Here is a 15,186-nt window from a genome sequence, read left to right as displayed (position 1 = left end):
AGCACGTCCAAAAGCCTACACTAGGGCGTCAACGGACGTATTAGTCAAATCAAATCGGCGACATCTAATCATCCATCGTCAATGCAACCAACTCAATATCGTGGTGAAGTTGAGTTGGTTGCTAGAAATAGGTTTTGTTGAGTTGGGTTCGGTTGATTGACGTCAACCTGGTTGACAACCTGGTGATTGACGTTGCGTTGATCGCCACCCTGGATAGATCTAAGCCCTGATTTATCAGTAAAATGCATTTACATCTACGCAGCTTTTCGTAACAACTGGCTGACAGAGATGGAAGCAGCAACTTTCACCAGCGGATGACAGAGGCATAAATACAGCCTGTCTCGGAGTTATATATCCGACTGGACGAGAGGCCTGTGCATGATTTTCGTCAGTTCAGCGGACCGCTGCCATGCCGCAAGGGCGGAGACGAACGCAAGTGCCTGTTGTTTTCTTTTCTCTCTCGCACTTGATGTAAATACTTCGTTCTCGAAAATTAACGCAAATGACCTAACGTCTTCCATCAAGTCTGCGGTTCGTCGATCAAGGTCCGAAAGCTCGCATAGTAGAAGGTTTATGCTACCACGGTTGGAGCTGAGCGCACGCTCTATATCATGGAGGCACGCAAGAGAGCTATCTAATACCGCAATCTTGTCCTCAACGGGGACAAGGCAAAGATTGTCAGACATTGTGCGTGGTTCACACATGCTCGTAGAATAACGCTTTTACAAAGCTCTTCATAGTTTCTGAGAAAAGAATTATTCTAAAAATAGGCCTAATGTCTGAAGTGGGTATAACTAGCAATTAGTTCTCATAATAGTTCTCGCGTTATGACTGCGGCCGACCGGACTATGGTGGAGATGGCCGGCCGGGCTAAGTGCATTTTCGGGGTGGAGGCTCCGTCCCATGTCCGGCGCAGCGTATGGGGCACGGCGCTTGCTGACGAGACCTCATTGGACCAGATCTATGATTCCAGATTTAGACAGACCCGTTCAATGGATTCATCGCTGTCAAGCGGTTGTCGGAGGCACGAAGCCACTCAGAATCCATACGTAGGGTGGCAAATCCAGATGCAAATTCGATGGCGTTCATACGTAAATCAACACAGAATTCCACCTTACGGTGATAATTGTTTAGTAACTCGAAGACATGGTCAATAACCTGGAACTCTCTGCGAACTATTGTCAAAATAAAATCAGCCTATCATTTGCGTTCAACTTACCGGCGAAATGTGAATAACCGGACATGCTTTAACTGCTGAGACACTTTTATCAACTTAGAGCATAACTGTATGATATCATCGGCTCGATGTTCATCTAGGCGATGTCGATCTTCCATCCACTGATTAACAAGATAATAAGATGCGGTCAGATCAAGTTTCTGTAGACTCTCCGAGAAAAATCGCCGCTGTGTGCTTCGACGCGCAAAATGCATTGAAAAAATGTTTCGAATCTGGGAGGCTCGATTGCATATCACAATATCATTTTTCTTCGGGGCTGGTAGGTGTAAGTATATCCGCGAAATCAGTTTCCAGTCTCTCCGACTAGTCGGCAAGGTTGGTTGCTCGCTAGTCCAATATTGGTTATTGATAGGTTCCATCGTGTATGTTAATCTAAATCATTAACTCACAATAGTATACAAATAAGGGTCCAGATTGTGTTTGTGAAAGTATTCGCCCCAAGGAAAGCCTCGTCCGCATGGAAATCTGTTTTCAACGTGTCCCAGGCTCTTTCGATCATGGCATCACAAAGGTGAGACGCTGAGTAGTGAGCTAGTAGCGCTTCTATTGTGCAAGTGACTAGGTGGCTTGGCTGATGGGACGCCTGGGCCTCCTCAGATATAGAACATCGTTTCCGGAAGTTCGGGGGGTTGGCCAGAAACTCGCCAAGCTGGCAAATGGAGACGTATAGGTCATGATGCTGAAAATTCAAGACTTTCATCACCTCGTTCATGAGATTGATAGCTTTCAGATGTTGCACTCCTTTTAAGAAAGTAGAAGACCCAAAGTCTAATATATTGTTTGGTAAAGTTTGTAAAGACATGGTGGTAGAAGAGGAAGATGTTACATTAGAAAAGAGAGGTATGGAGAGAATATGTATTTATAGCCTATTTATTGGCTAATTCTCTCCTGGCATTTGAGGACAGACCATTATTCGTCTACATATCAGGCTCAGCTGAGGTGTATGTAAAGTAACGGCTATCACCACAGAAGGGAGGCCACCAGGCCCATCTTAGAAGAGAAAAGTTTTCATATCCACATCGGGGGAAACACTGCGCGCAACTCTCTTGATATATGTCCTGAAAGTTACAAGCCCCGTAACCTAACACACGCATGGGCCCAGTGGCTGCTGCTCGTGAGGCTGGAACCGGTCCCGATCCTGGTCCTACAATCCACACCTAGTGCATATCCTGACCGGTTCAATTTCCACCGTGAGAGTCAAAAGCTCAAGTGGGTATATGATTGGTAATAGCTTTACGACAGTCTTCAACTATTTATGTACCACACCATGGACGGCACATCATCATCACGAGCTTCCTCGACACACCTCCTCTTCATTATGGCCTCTAACGCCTCCAACGCCAAAGCTCGACTTCTCTTAGCTAAGAGACGCAGCTCCGACTTAAAGTCCAGCAAGGTCTCCGAGCACTCGTTTCGTGAATGGAGACCGGAAGATGAGCTAGGCATCGACTATAACTCGGATGATCAAGATCAGCCTACGTTACGGAAACAGTCCGACTTGATCAGCAGAACAGAGTGGAATGGAAGAAAATTTAGTAGATTTAAGGACTCTCCTTGGTGGTAAGTTTCGCTCCTTCGTATTATGACTTAAGCTAACGCAGGCACAAAGCGTTACAGACGAACTCTGGCGAGATTCATTGGTCGACTAGTAAGTGCTGCATTTCCTCGTAGGAGTTGGTCATCTAATTTTGGAAGCCATCAATTCATTCTCTCGACAAACTCTACCCCATTTAAGGCGCCAGTGTCCGATACTTTCAAGCAACCTGACAAGATCCTAGTGATCGGAGCTGGAACGGGAACGCTGGCAATGTGCGTTTTACTCTACCAAGACACTTTTTTTTGACTAATGCTCTATAGCGATCTAGCCAGAAAGTATCAATCCGCAGAAGTTATCGGCATTGATACGGTGGATAACTTCGACAAGTCTCCCCCTACTAATTGTTCATTCCAAGTGCACATCTTCGAGCCATTTCCGACGTTCCAACCGTCATCCTTTGACTACATCTTTATTATCGATGTGAACGATCGGATTCAAAACCTTTCATTGTTTTACAAGAGAATCTTTCAAGTCCTCAAAGCTTCAGGCCACGTTGAGCATAGCGAGACACAAGTCGATGTCGCCAGTTCTGACGCTCCATTCTGGCAGCAATTCCGCCAAATAAGCGCCCGAATAAGACTGAAAACAGCAATTCATGCGAATGATATGCTGCAGGAGCTAAAAGAAGCTGGATTTATTGATGCGGCTTGGGCTACTGACCGTCTCTCTGCTACACCTTTTTGCTCCGATGTCGAGGGCCGAGTGTTACCAGTTCTGATTGGTCGACTGGGGGGAGGATTTCCACCCAAGTTCGATCTTGGAATGGATAGGCTCAATAAAATAATACGCGAGATGTGTTCGCACATGAAGAGCGAGGCTTCAAGAATTGGCACGAAACCATTCGCGACACGGTACGTCAAAAATTACGAATTTAAGTTGTGTACTATATAACTAATTTTCTTTAGCTATATTCTTTATGGCACTAAGCCTGATATTAGTGTACGTGCTGTATAATAGTTTTTTCTTGTAATCAATTTTGTATTGCGTTCCTCTACATGATCAGCTGTCGAGGCGAAGTGATCCGTAGTTATGTCTCGAATAGGGTCAGCTGTTGTGACAGAGCGAGAGAGCGGCAACCCACGCTGAGTGTGCCCCTGCCCAGGTGCGCAATGCTAGGCGGACCACCTTGCCCCCAGAACTGCTGGGGAATTCGATGCACGGGACCGAGTCGCTGTGGTGGGTTTGTGGTGACTGTGGTGACTGTGGTGAGTTTGGCGTAGGAGCCAGCCTGGTGGCGCAATGAGCGGCTACCTTGTTACGGACGGACGAGAATAACGAAGCCGGGATTTATAACTGCCTACGTCTTACTCATTAGGTACCTTCAAGACGTGATTCAAGCCACTGTCACACACATCCGTTCTGACAACCCGGCTGCCTGCCTATTCATAGGTTCATTCCTCCAGCCAGGGTTTGCGGCCACGCAGCGGAAGCACTGCGCTGGTCGGGGGCTGAGACACGAGTCGGGAGACAGCCAGGTGTCTAAGAATGTATCTCCAATACAACTTCCTTGCGGGTGGTCGATATGTACTCCAGGCGACCTGATGTCCGTGGTACGGAGAGAGCGATCTCCTGCCGACCATGAACTAACCCCGACCAGCGACGTGCTATGTGCTATGTTATGCTGCGAATCATATATCGGGCCCCAATGGCATACCTAGATGGCAGGATATGAATGGCAGCCAGGATGGCTTGCTCAGCTTTTGCTCATATTTGTTAGGGGTGCACGTACAAAAGGCACCACCCCGGTTTGGGCTGCCCGCAGGTGTGCGCATCCTCTAGCCACGCTACATCCATGTTGAATGGCCCGCCGTCAATCCTGGTCTGCATCCTATCTGGGAAGCTGGTCAGCATGCAGCAGCTAGGCCTGTCACCAAGGCTCAGCTTTCAACCTGGTGCTGGTTACAGCTAGTCACGACGCTCGTAACCCCCGTTTGCTCTGCTGGACGACTCCTCTCTGCGTTTGCTTCCAACCAAGCCATTTCCAACATCCTCACCGTTGGACTTGTGACTCAGGATAGCACTATTCTCTCTTCCGGGCTACCAGGCTGCGATCCCGCCACTTTCACTATGGCAGGAAGCCTCGACCGATCACCGTGGCTGTCTCCTTCAAGAGAATATGCGACTAAGACATGGCGAAAACCGGGTGATGCGCGCCGGGAATTGTTGCTGAATGCGGTCGCTACTCTAGGCATAGCGGCCAAGATGCTACCTCCTGAATCAGCTGCGTATGGTCGTTAATTACTGCATTAATGGTGTGACTTGGGTGCGCCTCAGCTGCACACGTACAGAGCTGTCTGGTTCACGCAGTTGGGGCAGAAGCACCTGTCGCATTCGTATTTGACTATTCTCGCTGGCTACTCTGATCGGTGCCTTTTGGCCATTTGACCTCTGATCGGTGCCTTTTGGCCATTTGACTCCCATGGTCTTCATTTTCAGTAGCGATCACATGCTCTTGCGTCGCTGTTAGGCTGCGCAGTACCATTGACCTGAGGCACTCAAGTTCGCTGCTGATCACATCAATACGATCCAGCACATCCACGTAGAGATCAATTTCAATGAATGGAATTTGTGGCGTCGCGTCTGTTGGCGTGTCGACGTCATTGTCACCGTCCAATTCATGTAGCGCCTTCCGCTTGCCAAGAACTTCCGAACCGTTCTGAACTTTTCCTCTCTCATGATCTGCCGCTGATGGCTTAATGTTTTCCTTTTCGTTGTCTGACAAGGCTCCGTCCGACAAAACTTCAAAATCTTTGTCGTCCTTAGGTGATATCGGCGATCCGAGGCCGATTGGCGGCGTGTCTGTCTTGCTGCTGCTAGAACGTGGCGCTTGTGGTTCTTCGTGTCCAGGCATTTGTGTGTTTTTGGTGACTGTTGGAAATGATGCATTTGCTGGCTTGGTCACCTGCCCGGGAAAACCATCCATTTAACAGATCCAGCATGGCAAACTTACGGCGTAGCCTACACCCCCGGTTGATTGCCTTCTGTTAAATGAAATTGGCTCTACCAATGGGATTAAGACTTGTACCGCCAGCTATTTTGGGTCTAAGCTAATCAGCAGCCACAGATCAACATTTGCAAACTCCCGGAACTGAGTGCAGCTACAGTCCACTGTTTCGGCAGCTCGAATTGGAAGATAAATACGCGCCCGCAAGAGCGCCCGGGCGTACCGTTGCGCGCCCGACTCCGATCTGAGCATCGTAGCTTGTGCGCCCTCAGGTAAAAAGGCCACCCTGACCCTCCGCGGGCATATACCGGGATATGGGGGGGGCCGGTACGACATGTGTCGCCGGAAAAGGGTAAAACGTCCGCTTGCACGGCAAGTGGCCCGTTCTTTGCCTTGAGCCTGAGTCGAGGCAACGCCGCGAGCTTCTGAATTCAGCTCTTGCTCGTAGTCACAGATGCCGAGTCTTGACTGGTACAACTCTCAAGTTATTTGCGTTAATGTTTTTGTAGCCCGGAAGACGGAAATGGTAACCAGATGTAGATCAACTGGGCGTTATTGCCATGCAGCCCGGCTTGATCCCAGCTTTGTGCCTTCGGCCCGAACTGTTACGCACCAGCGGCCAATGACAGTAACCCTAGTACCGCTGTGGCTTGTGCTGGAGACTACGGCCTGCGAAGCTATGGGCTGTGCCTGCTCCCCGGGGAGTATCTGATGGCGGTGGATCAACTCCTTGGACGGCCTCGGCCACGCTTTGCTCGAGGAAATGTTGTGCTGGGCAGTTGCAACACGCCATCTTTTCATGGTGGTTGCTCATTCTATCATCCCACGAAGGCTCTTCTGGTATCGCCAGACATGTAGCATCACGATGGCGCTCAACTTTGCGCTAGGTGGATGAACAACTAGAGAAAACAGCGCGATCTTCGAAACTGGAGGGCTTGGTCTGGCTAGTTGCTCGATGCTGATTCAACGCTGGAACATTCAAAGCGAGAGCACGGCAGAGAAGTCCAGTTTTCCTTTCTGTTTGTTCTACAACCACAAGAACCGTACTTCTGATCCTCTTCGATTTCATTATATTGTCAGGATGTCACTTTTCGACGAAAAGCAAGAGGTCGATCAGCTTGACAAGTACGAAAAACACTTCTTTCTAAGCATTATCGAGATGGTTCGAGATCATGAAGGACATGCGCGAAAGAAAATCACAACATGATGGAGACTGAAGCTCAATCGAATTTCAGATGGTTATTATCGAAAAACCACCGCACATTTACAAAAGAAACATTTCCGTTGTGCAACCTTTGCGCTGAGGCCCTGCGAAAGACAATCGAGCATCAACCTCGGAACTGAGAGCGCCTTCAAGCAGCCATTTCCGCTTATTGGACAAACTTACGGGGCATCGGCAGGAAGGCTGAGCCCCGAGACCAAGCTGCTCAGCGGATCAGTAGTGTGGGTAGTCACCGATGCCCTAGCCTGGTTGAAGCACGAAGAGAAAGCACACTCCGGGCCGTGAAGATTGCGAGCACGCTGATCTTGTTCACTCTGACCACTCAATTGGCAGTATCTGTGTGATTAGCAAAGCCGGAACAGTGCCCATTTTCCCCATTCTGCTTAGATCAGCGTCCTGGCAGTCTGTGACGTGTGGGTTGCCCGTTCTCCAAGCGGCTTGTGTCGCATAGCTCCCGTAGCCAATACAAAGACATTTTTCAGAGACCCCGCAGCTTGATGATTTGTGAATTCGTAGTGCGACGGGTCAGCTACTGCGGAATGGCCGTCGTCGATTGCGGCGTCAGCCAGGCCAGCTAATTGCCCAGAACGACTTGCCGAGCGAGCTAGTCATGCTACTACTGCTGCAAGCCCTGTGACAGCTCTCTCACATGACCGGCAGGGCGGTGCTCGGCGGGGGAAAGCGGGTTCCTGATGCCCCGGAACAAGTAAAGAGTGATTGCCCCCAGCCCTCCTCCGCACCGGCAACGTCAGCCATCATCTGCTTAACTCGAATGCGCCCGAGCCCCTGTCGGCCGAGCTATGCAACGGGCAAGCAGCGGAACATCGGGCACGCTCCGCTCCGGCGTACCCACCCGATCAGTACACACCCGATCAGCATCACTTCCAGGTACGCAGTCTGGGCGCCTCTGGAAGGTACCTGACAGTGGGCCCTGGCCGCCACTGGCGGTGGCTTGGCGCGAGTCGCGTCGCCGGAAGGAACAAAACTGTGTCTTAGCCTCTGAAGCCACACCCTGCTATTATCGGCCACCATCGACACGGACCCCCTGCCTCGCTGTCACTCAGCTGCAGCCCGTCCATCTTCCCCCGCCAGGCTAGCTACATGCCGTGTGATCAAAGACTAGAATAAGGGGTTCAGCAAGTAAATAAAACTAGGGAGCCATATCATCCACGTCGGAACTTGCAACAAAGGATGCATATTCTCATAGTTGTCGGCTATGCAGTGACTCGGAGACTAATATAGAGCTATGTAGCCCTTGCTTCGACGCACGTTGCAGTTTGAAAAAAAACCCTTGCGATGCAAAGTTTGGCAGGGAAAAAAAATCCATACAGACGACGGGGCGTTTGACGCCTCGAATTCGGATTGCAGGGGTTCTGTGAGTGGGGGAATCCGCATGGGGCAAGGCGACTGCTTATTGGTAGCGACAAAGACACGAGTGGCTTCGCTGGTGCAGGAGATGCGTACGGCTGCTGATACCTGCTTCGCGACGTTCGGGTGCAAATGGGCTGGGCTCATTGTGTTTCACATCCCAAAATATTCTCTACACACACCCCAGCCGCTCTAATTCCCATACTAGAGGCCGTCAAGCCTCACGGCACATGCTTGTGACTCACACCATGACGATGTATCCTGCCATTATTTCTCTGGCAGCGAGAAGACCAATAAACTAGCGTTCGCCTCTACCGACTAGCTTAGCACCGTCTTCAGTCCAAGCTATGGTCTTGACTTCAAAATGCTATCCTGAGAAAACCATATGAATCGATTTCTCCCTTCCCAAACTCATGACCACACACTAGCTGGTAATATGTAGGCACTGTTACTCCTCTCTTATGAATTCTATCCCTGCCTGCCGCGTTTACTGCTACTCCCGTCCTGCGAGAATTCTCCGATCCTTCTCTTGGACTTGAAGTGCTGCTACATATCGGCGACTGCTGGTGCTAGCTGTATATAGAGGTATTGCAGCAGCCGGGAGAGTACATCGGGAGATCAACGAATTCAATCTGGCCACCTTCGAGGCCGAAGATCTCATATTCATAGGCGGGAAGCGCTGCGGACGCACGTTCTGAGGTCCGCTTCGATCTTAAGCACAGTTGTCTGCTGGTTAGCATTGGTTCATCACGTCTCAGCAGAATTTCGATACTGGTAGACTTCACTCGTAATTCAAGAGAAGACAACACTAAGGTCATACGGCCGGGGTTTAGCTATCGCACGTCGATGCGCTGCTGGCCTCTCTACTACTCTCTGATAAAAGTGGCTGGCTGCAGTGCTATCACTCACTACTAACCGGAGCTCTTTGTGTCGGTCCGTTTCAAAACAGCTCATACAAGCGGGACGGCAGACCGCTCGCTATCCGAAAGACAACAGTCTCGCCCCAAAGGAACCGCGTGTGTTGCAGGAGTGGGCAGCTCGAAGCCGCCGTTTTCTCTTCTCTAGTGCAATGACGCGTGCAAGTCAGTGTGGCTTGATCCACTAGCAAGGCAACCATTTTCGTTTGCTATTGCTCGTACCCTGGTAGATTGTCCGGGCATGGTTCGCAAAGGCAACAGCTATGAGATTCAAATTTGTTGCCATGTGCCGAGCTTCTTATTTCAATCAGCTCTGCAACACGTTCCAAGTCTCGAATCTCAACAGGAAGCAACCACCCAGGTGCATTTGTTCGAGTATTTACTATGTCGGGAGGCATATCCAGGTCAGTCTAATCTCTCTCACGATAGTGCGGCATCACTGGCGACTCTTGAGAGGCTTCACCAGAGTAGACATACTAAACATAACTTCCAGGCTCGAAGATGCTTCCAAGCCCGAAAGGGCCCGCCCACAACCCTCACTTCCGGTTCTCACAAGCGGCGTGGCCAGCAATTTCAACCGCGGCGATGTGGCCAAGAGCCGTCGCGGCTCTCGTGCCAAACGTTCAACAGCGCGGCGATCCAGGCAAAGCAGCCGACCTCTTTCGATTGGCCAGGCCGGCCCCTCTGAAGTTCACCCTGCCGACATGTCTACTATGCCTGGTTTCAGTCTTTTCCGCCAACCCGAGACAAAACCTATTACGCAGGAGCAGCTGATCAGCGAAGTCAAGGGTATTTATAAAGGCCTGACTATGGTTGAGATTAAATGCATTGAATTAAGTGCTTCGCCCAACACCAGGATACCAGAAGATCAAGAGCTCAATATAGAGCAGTACCAGAAGTTAATCGGGTTACATCGCACACTTTTACATGAGCATCACGATTTTTTTCTCGCAAGTCAACACCCATTGGCGAGTGCCGCACTACGCCGTCTGCCCGCTAAGTATAGCATGCCAGCGCGCATGTGGCGCCACGGCATTCAGTCCTTTCTCGAGCTCCTTCGCAAACGATTGCCTGCTTCACGGGAACATATGCTCACATTCATTTGCATTGCATATAACACCATGACGCTTTTGTACGAAACTGTTCCCGTCTTTGCATTAACCTGGATTGAGTGTCTTGGGGACCTTGGAAGATACCGTATGGCTATCGAGGACGACGATATTCGGGATCGCGAAATCTGGACAGCCGTATCTCAGCACTGGTATTCACAGGCTTCAAATCGCTCACCAGAGGTCGGTCGGCTTTATCACCACCTGGCTATTCTAGCCCGACCCAATACTCTGGAACAGTTGTATTACTATAATAAGGCATTATGCGTCCCGGTGCAATTCGACAGCGCTCGACAAAGCATAATGACTCTTTTTAGGCCAATTCTGAAAGAAACCACTCGCATAGATCCAGATCCATTCAACGAGGCCTTTGTCAGAGTTCATGCCATGATCTTTGCTCTGCGTCCAAGCGAGGAAATCGACAGCGCCCTGGACAAATTTCTAGAGAATTTGGATCAGAAGATCGCAGAGAAGAATAAAGAATGGCTCCGCTCAGGGTGAGTGTTTACCTCTCTTTTCGTTTGATTTTTCTAATATAATACGTAATAGGTACTTGATCGCCATCTCTCTCATCTGCTCACTTCTCGGTTACGGTGATCCCAACAATCCCATTACCAAGGAACTCCCAAAACCTAAAGAGAAATCTCCTCATCAGGATGAGACTAGAAACGCCGCCGGGAACAGCGTGGCTGAAAAGACGGCTCAGCTTCAGTTCGAAAGTGCTCGACCATTCGCGATGAAGACGTGCGATATCGTTTTTCGTCGCAAAGCAGATATCAACGCTCTCCCTTTTTTTCATACTATACTAGTATCTCTATACCACATAGCTCAACGCCCGAAGGCTATAGCTTTCATCGAGAAGGAATTCCCATGGACACGGGTAGTCGAAGTTCTTAACGAGGCCTATCCTGCACTGATGTCAAAACCGAGGATGGCCAGTGAAACGTTCCCGCGGCCGCCCCGCAACGAGCCTCTACGCCCTCTCCCCGAAGACTACGCTATGCGAGGACTCGCATTTTCAGAAAAGTACTTTCCTCCCGATTGGTTTTCGAGCGATAAACTGGAAGATGATGAGAAGATGTTTGAGCCACCGTCACTCGGAGACGAGCGACGTCAACGTCTGCTCTGGCTTGGACGCCGGATTTGCAGTGTGGGAAACTGGTTCGAGTGGGATGAAGGCTCAAGTCGGTTCATTGTCAATCCGGCATATGACAGGGATAGTAGCTTGACCGTTGAGAGTTGAATACTCGGACGCAAGCTTACTGTACAACAGCCGCAGAGACTGTGACCATGGCTAGCCAAACTCGAACCGGTATAAAGACAATTTCGAAAGTACAAGTTATCAATAGCGCTGTCTCAAGGGAGCCGAGCATGGCATCTTGGATAGTAAGTGTGAGAAGAGTGTGTTGAAGCCACATTCAGATTTCAGTTGAGCCAAGAGAGTTCAACAGCAGGGTGGCATCAAGTTTCCATTACAAGCAGGTCAATCGGCTTGGCCTGAGTAGCATACGCCATGGGGTATGAGAGCCTTGGAGGCTATTGCAGAATAGTCGCCTACGCAAACGGAATGGTGTGAGTGAGTCTTCTTTCGCAAAGTAGGTCCAGTAAGGCAGACATTATTTCTTCTGTCCGTCTATCCGTCTATCCGTGAAAGAGAACAAGGTGCCTGTGCATGCAGTTAAAGCCGTAACTGATGACGATCAGCCAGCCACGTTTTTACACGTGGTACTCTCGGCTCAATTTACCCCTCAGGGCCCTTGCAATCCCTCTCCCCCCCTCTCTCTCACCCATTTTTTTATACACAGGAGACCCGTGATGTTTGCCCAATTGGCCCCCTCTTTACCGAACACCACGACAAAAAGTCACAGGCATAGGAGGAGGAGGAGGAGGGTGATGTTGGGTATACTCCCCTCGCATATTGGCATCTTCTCATTGGGCCGTCATCTAGGATTGCTCTGTGGGTGTATGTGTTTGTGATTCGGTGAGTGGAAAACGACGCATCGCCCGCCTCTTTTTCTTTTTCTCGCTTTTTTGCAGCAGGATTTCCACATGCGTAAGAAAAAAAAGACCTGAGACTTGCTTGCCTTTCAGATCAGCACGTCTCAGACCTCGTTTTTTTTTGTTCAATGAAGTACAATCTTTTTCAGATTACACACAGAAAATCATGGTATAAGATCCTCTCCCCGCTCCCCTTCCCCCCCCGCCCCCTCCATCAGAAGGGTTCCGACACACACACACACACACAAAAAGTGAGGCTATGGATGCACTTCTGACTTTTTTCCCCGCATGCAGTCGAAAATAGACTCCGCTTGTCACACACATTTCCATCATGCAGATCTCCGAGAGACATGACAGTCCGGGCGGATGCTTACGTGCCGGAACACAGTTTCATAGCCTGATCATCTTTTGTCTGTTGTTTCAAACTTGTGTGTGTGTGTGTGTGTGTGTGTAAGCATGTCTGTTGACAGCTTGCAGCTTCTCCCCCCCCCGGGCGCCCCCCCGGCCCCGGGCCCCTGGACCAGTTCTCCGCGCGCCTCTCGGACCTGGCCGACCGCAAGACGGACGCGCAGCTGACGCGGGCCATGGCGCGCGCGCTGCGACGGGTCAAGGACGCGCAGGGCGTCGACATGATTGACCTCACCGAGGAGGAGCTCGCGGAGCTGGAGACGAACCCCGAGGCGCTGCAAAAGTACCTCGTCGAGGATGGTGCCGCCGACGACGCCGCCGCCGCCAGCAACAAAGGCGGCGAGGGCGAGGGGCGAGGGCGAGGACCCGTCGGCGCTGCTCACCGAGGCGCAGGTGCAGAAGCTCGACGAGGCCATCGAGGCCGAGTGGAAGCGGGAGCTGGAGGCGCTGGTGGCCGACGACCGAACGGCGGCCGCCGAGGTGTCCCCACGAGCATCGAGATGATCGAGGGCGGGCCCGCGGGCCTCGAGCGCGCCGAGACGGCCTCGGCGCCGGAGCTGGGCAAGATCCCCGGCGTGGCGGGGGGTTACAACCGCGCGGCGGACCCCGACGACGCGGGCCAGGACGAGCTGGGCGAGTACCGCGAGATCAAGCGCGTCACGGGCCTGACGACTCGCTCTTCGAGGGGACCGGTTGGCCGTCTGTTGTCAGATAGCTCTGCCTCTGATCGCTGAACATGGGAGAGTGAACCTGCGTGGTACCTGTCACAGGAGTGTTACGGATGGCCAATCTGTGTGAAACACAGATTGTAGCATATAGATGAAGGCCCTACGTATAAAAGCCCAGGGTCTCTCTTTAAGAGCGTGAAGAAAGTAAAAAAAAGGAACAACGGAATCGATGACAGCTAACTGCCTCACATAACGTAACACTGACGTTTGCTTTTGAAGTCATTCTTACAGTTTGGTCGTCGGTTTCAGGTACCACCAGACTCACGGCCCTCTTTATGCTATCTAACTTTGTTTGCAGCGTTCTGCGTTACACGGTCCTTGCAGTTCTGGGGTCTGCCGCTCTTCTAGGTTAGTGGACTGCCCTAGACCCGAGCCCTAAGGCCAAATCCCTTTTACCCAAGCTGAGTTACCACTCGTAGTAACGTGAAGTTTTGAAGCACCCGCTGTAGATTCGGCTCTGGAAGAGCTCCGCGCCCGCGAACAAAGGCTACCACAGCGCCTAAGACCTTTCGCAACGCACCACCAAATAGCCCTCCAACACACTTTCACATCCCTAGTACTGCTGCCTCGTACGCCTCGACGCAATGGTGTCCAATATATCATGCTCTCTTCAGCGATGGAACTCACGAAAAGAAATCTAGTCTCTGTGACAAGTTCATGCGGTCTTGCGCGCTATCGATTATCTGTTCGAAGTCTCAAATGTGAAGAGCCTTGTATATGCATGTGGCCGATGGCGTGCGTAGGATCAGGAAGCCTTACTGGCCATTTGAAGAGCCCTTCTGGTCGCAGCATCTCATGTAGAGCACCTCTCTCGTCCATCCCTTGCAGAAAGGCTGCCTCCTTGCAGTCGCCAAATGCGTTACGAACGAGGTGCTCCAGTTGCCCAGGCGCCGCCGACATGAGCCTCTGTATATCTATCACTCTCACATACTCCATAGAGTCTTTCCCCATGAGTTCCTGAGTAATATAATATAAGAAGAAATTCGGGCACTGCTTCAATTCTCGGAGCAATTTCACTTCTCGCCGGTCAGTCTGACAGTTCTCTCGATGTTTTGCTTTGGCTTCTATGGTAGTGCACAGAGCTCGCCGTAGATCTCGCTCCTGCACGTAAATCTGCGTGATGAGGGCCCACTTTCTGCGTCGCGCCCAGTCAAATTTCAACAGGCTGCGAAAGCGCATTCCGCTGTCGATGGGAGGCATAGTCAATCGGCTACACACCATGAACTTGATATGCGGGCTGGTTTTTTTGGCGGAAGCAGATAAATGTTTCGTTATAAGTCGTAGAAGTGCTTGGTTTCGCTCGCCTAGTCCGTCGAGTACACAAATCACATCGGCTTCTGCTGACTGAGAGAAATCGATGAAGGTGCGCCAGAGCTCCTCTGTATTGTGCAGAAAGGCAGGATAATTGTCTGCCACCCTGTCGCGAAGCTTGCTCACCAGCACACCATCTACGCCAAGTTGTAAGTATGCGTCTTGGGTGGAACGGGACAGCTCCTCGGCAAAACTGTCGGGCACATTGTTTTGAAGGCGAAGGATCTCGGCCGCTCTAATGCCGTCGCTATATATGCAGAGCTGCCATAGGATGCAACGCAGTGCCTCCTGATCGTCAGGCTGAACTTTCTCGCCTTCCAGGCATCGTGTCATTGTCGGCTCGAAAA

The 15,186-nt window shown here is 50.9% G+C and overlaps 4 protein-coding genes across 4 annotated transcripts; 3 read left to right on the top strand and 1 right to left on the bottom strand.

The window, feature by feature from the left end:
• Positions 1 to 2,504: 2,504 nt before the first annotated feature.
• Positions 2,505 to 2,801, top strand: V2A60_008727 (uncharacterized protein; the record flags this gene model as incomplete). The annotated part of the gene is made up of 1 exon (XM_083259999.1): positions 2,505 to 2,801. The coding sequence occupies one exon, from the start codon at positions 2,505 to 2,507 to the stop codon at positions 2,799 to 2,801; it is 297 nt and encodes a 98-aa protein (XP_083116125.1).
• Positions 2,802 to 5,175: 2,374 nt separating this feature from the next.
• On the bottom strand, positions 5,176 to 5,685 carry V2A60_008726 (uncharacterized protein; the record flags this gene model as incomplete). Its single annotated transcript, XM_083259998.1, has 1 exon — positions 5,176 to 5,685. The coding sequence occupies one exon, from the start codon at positions 5,683 to 5,685 to the stop codon at positions 5,176 to 5,178; it is 510 nt and encodes a 169-aa protein (XP_083116124.1).
• Positions 5,686 to 9,669: 3,984 nt separating this feature from the next.
• On the top strand, positions 9,670 to 11,637 carry V2A60_008725 (uncharacterized protein; the record flags this gene model as incomplete). Its single annotated transcript, XM_083259997.1, has 4 exons — positions 9,670 to 9,689; positions 9,779 to 10,074; positions 10,300 to 10,891; positions 10,944 to 11,637. The coding sequence occupies 4 exons, from the start codon at positions 9,670 to 9,672 to the stop codon at positions 11,635 to 11,637; spliced, it is 1,602 nt and encodes a 533-aa protein (XP_083116123.1).
• Positions 11,638 to 12,723: 1,086 nt separating this feature from the next.
• V2A60_008724 (uncharacterized protein) lies at positions 12,724 to 13,534 on the top strand (the record flags this gene model as incomplete). Its single annotated transcript, XM_083259996.1, has 2 exons — positions 12,724 to 12,802; positions 12,870 to 13,534. 2 exons carry the CDS (start codon positions 12,724 to 12,726, stop codon positions 13,532 to 13,534), a joined length of 744 nt encoding a protein of 247 aa, XP_083116122.1.
• Between the last annotated feature and the right edge of the window lie 1,652 nt (positions 13,535 to 15,186).

The sequence above is a fragment of the Cordyceps javanica genome, chromosome 6 (genome assembly GCF_051103115.1).
Source record: "Cordyceps javanica chromosome 6, complete sequence".
NCBI lineage: Eukaryota > Fungi > Ascomycota > Sordariomycetes > Hypocreales > Cordycipitaceae > Cordyceps > Cordyceps javanica.
Note: the sequence above shows the minus strand (reverse complement) of the source record. Positions and strands in the feature narration are given on the sequence as shown.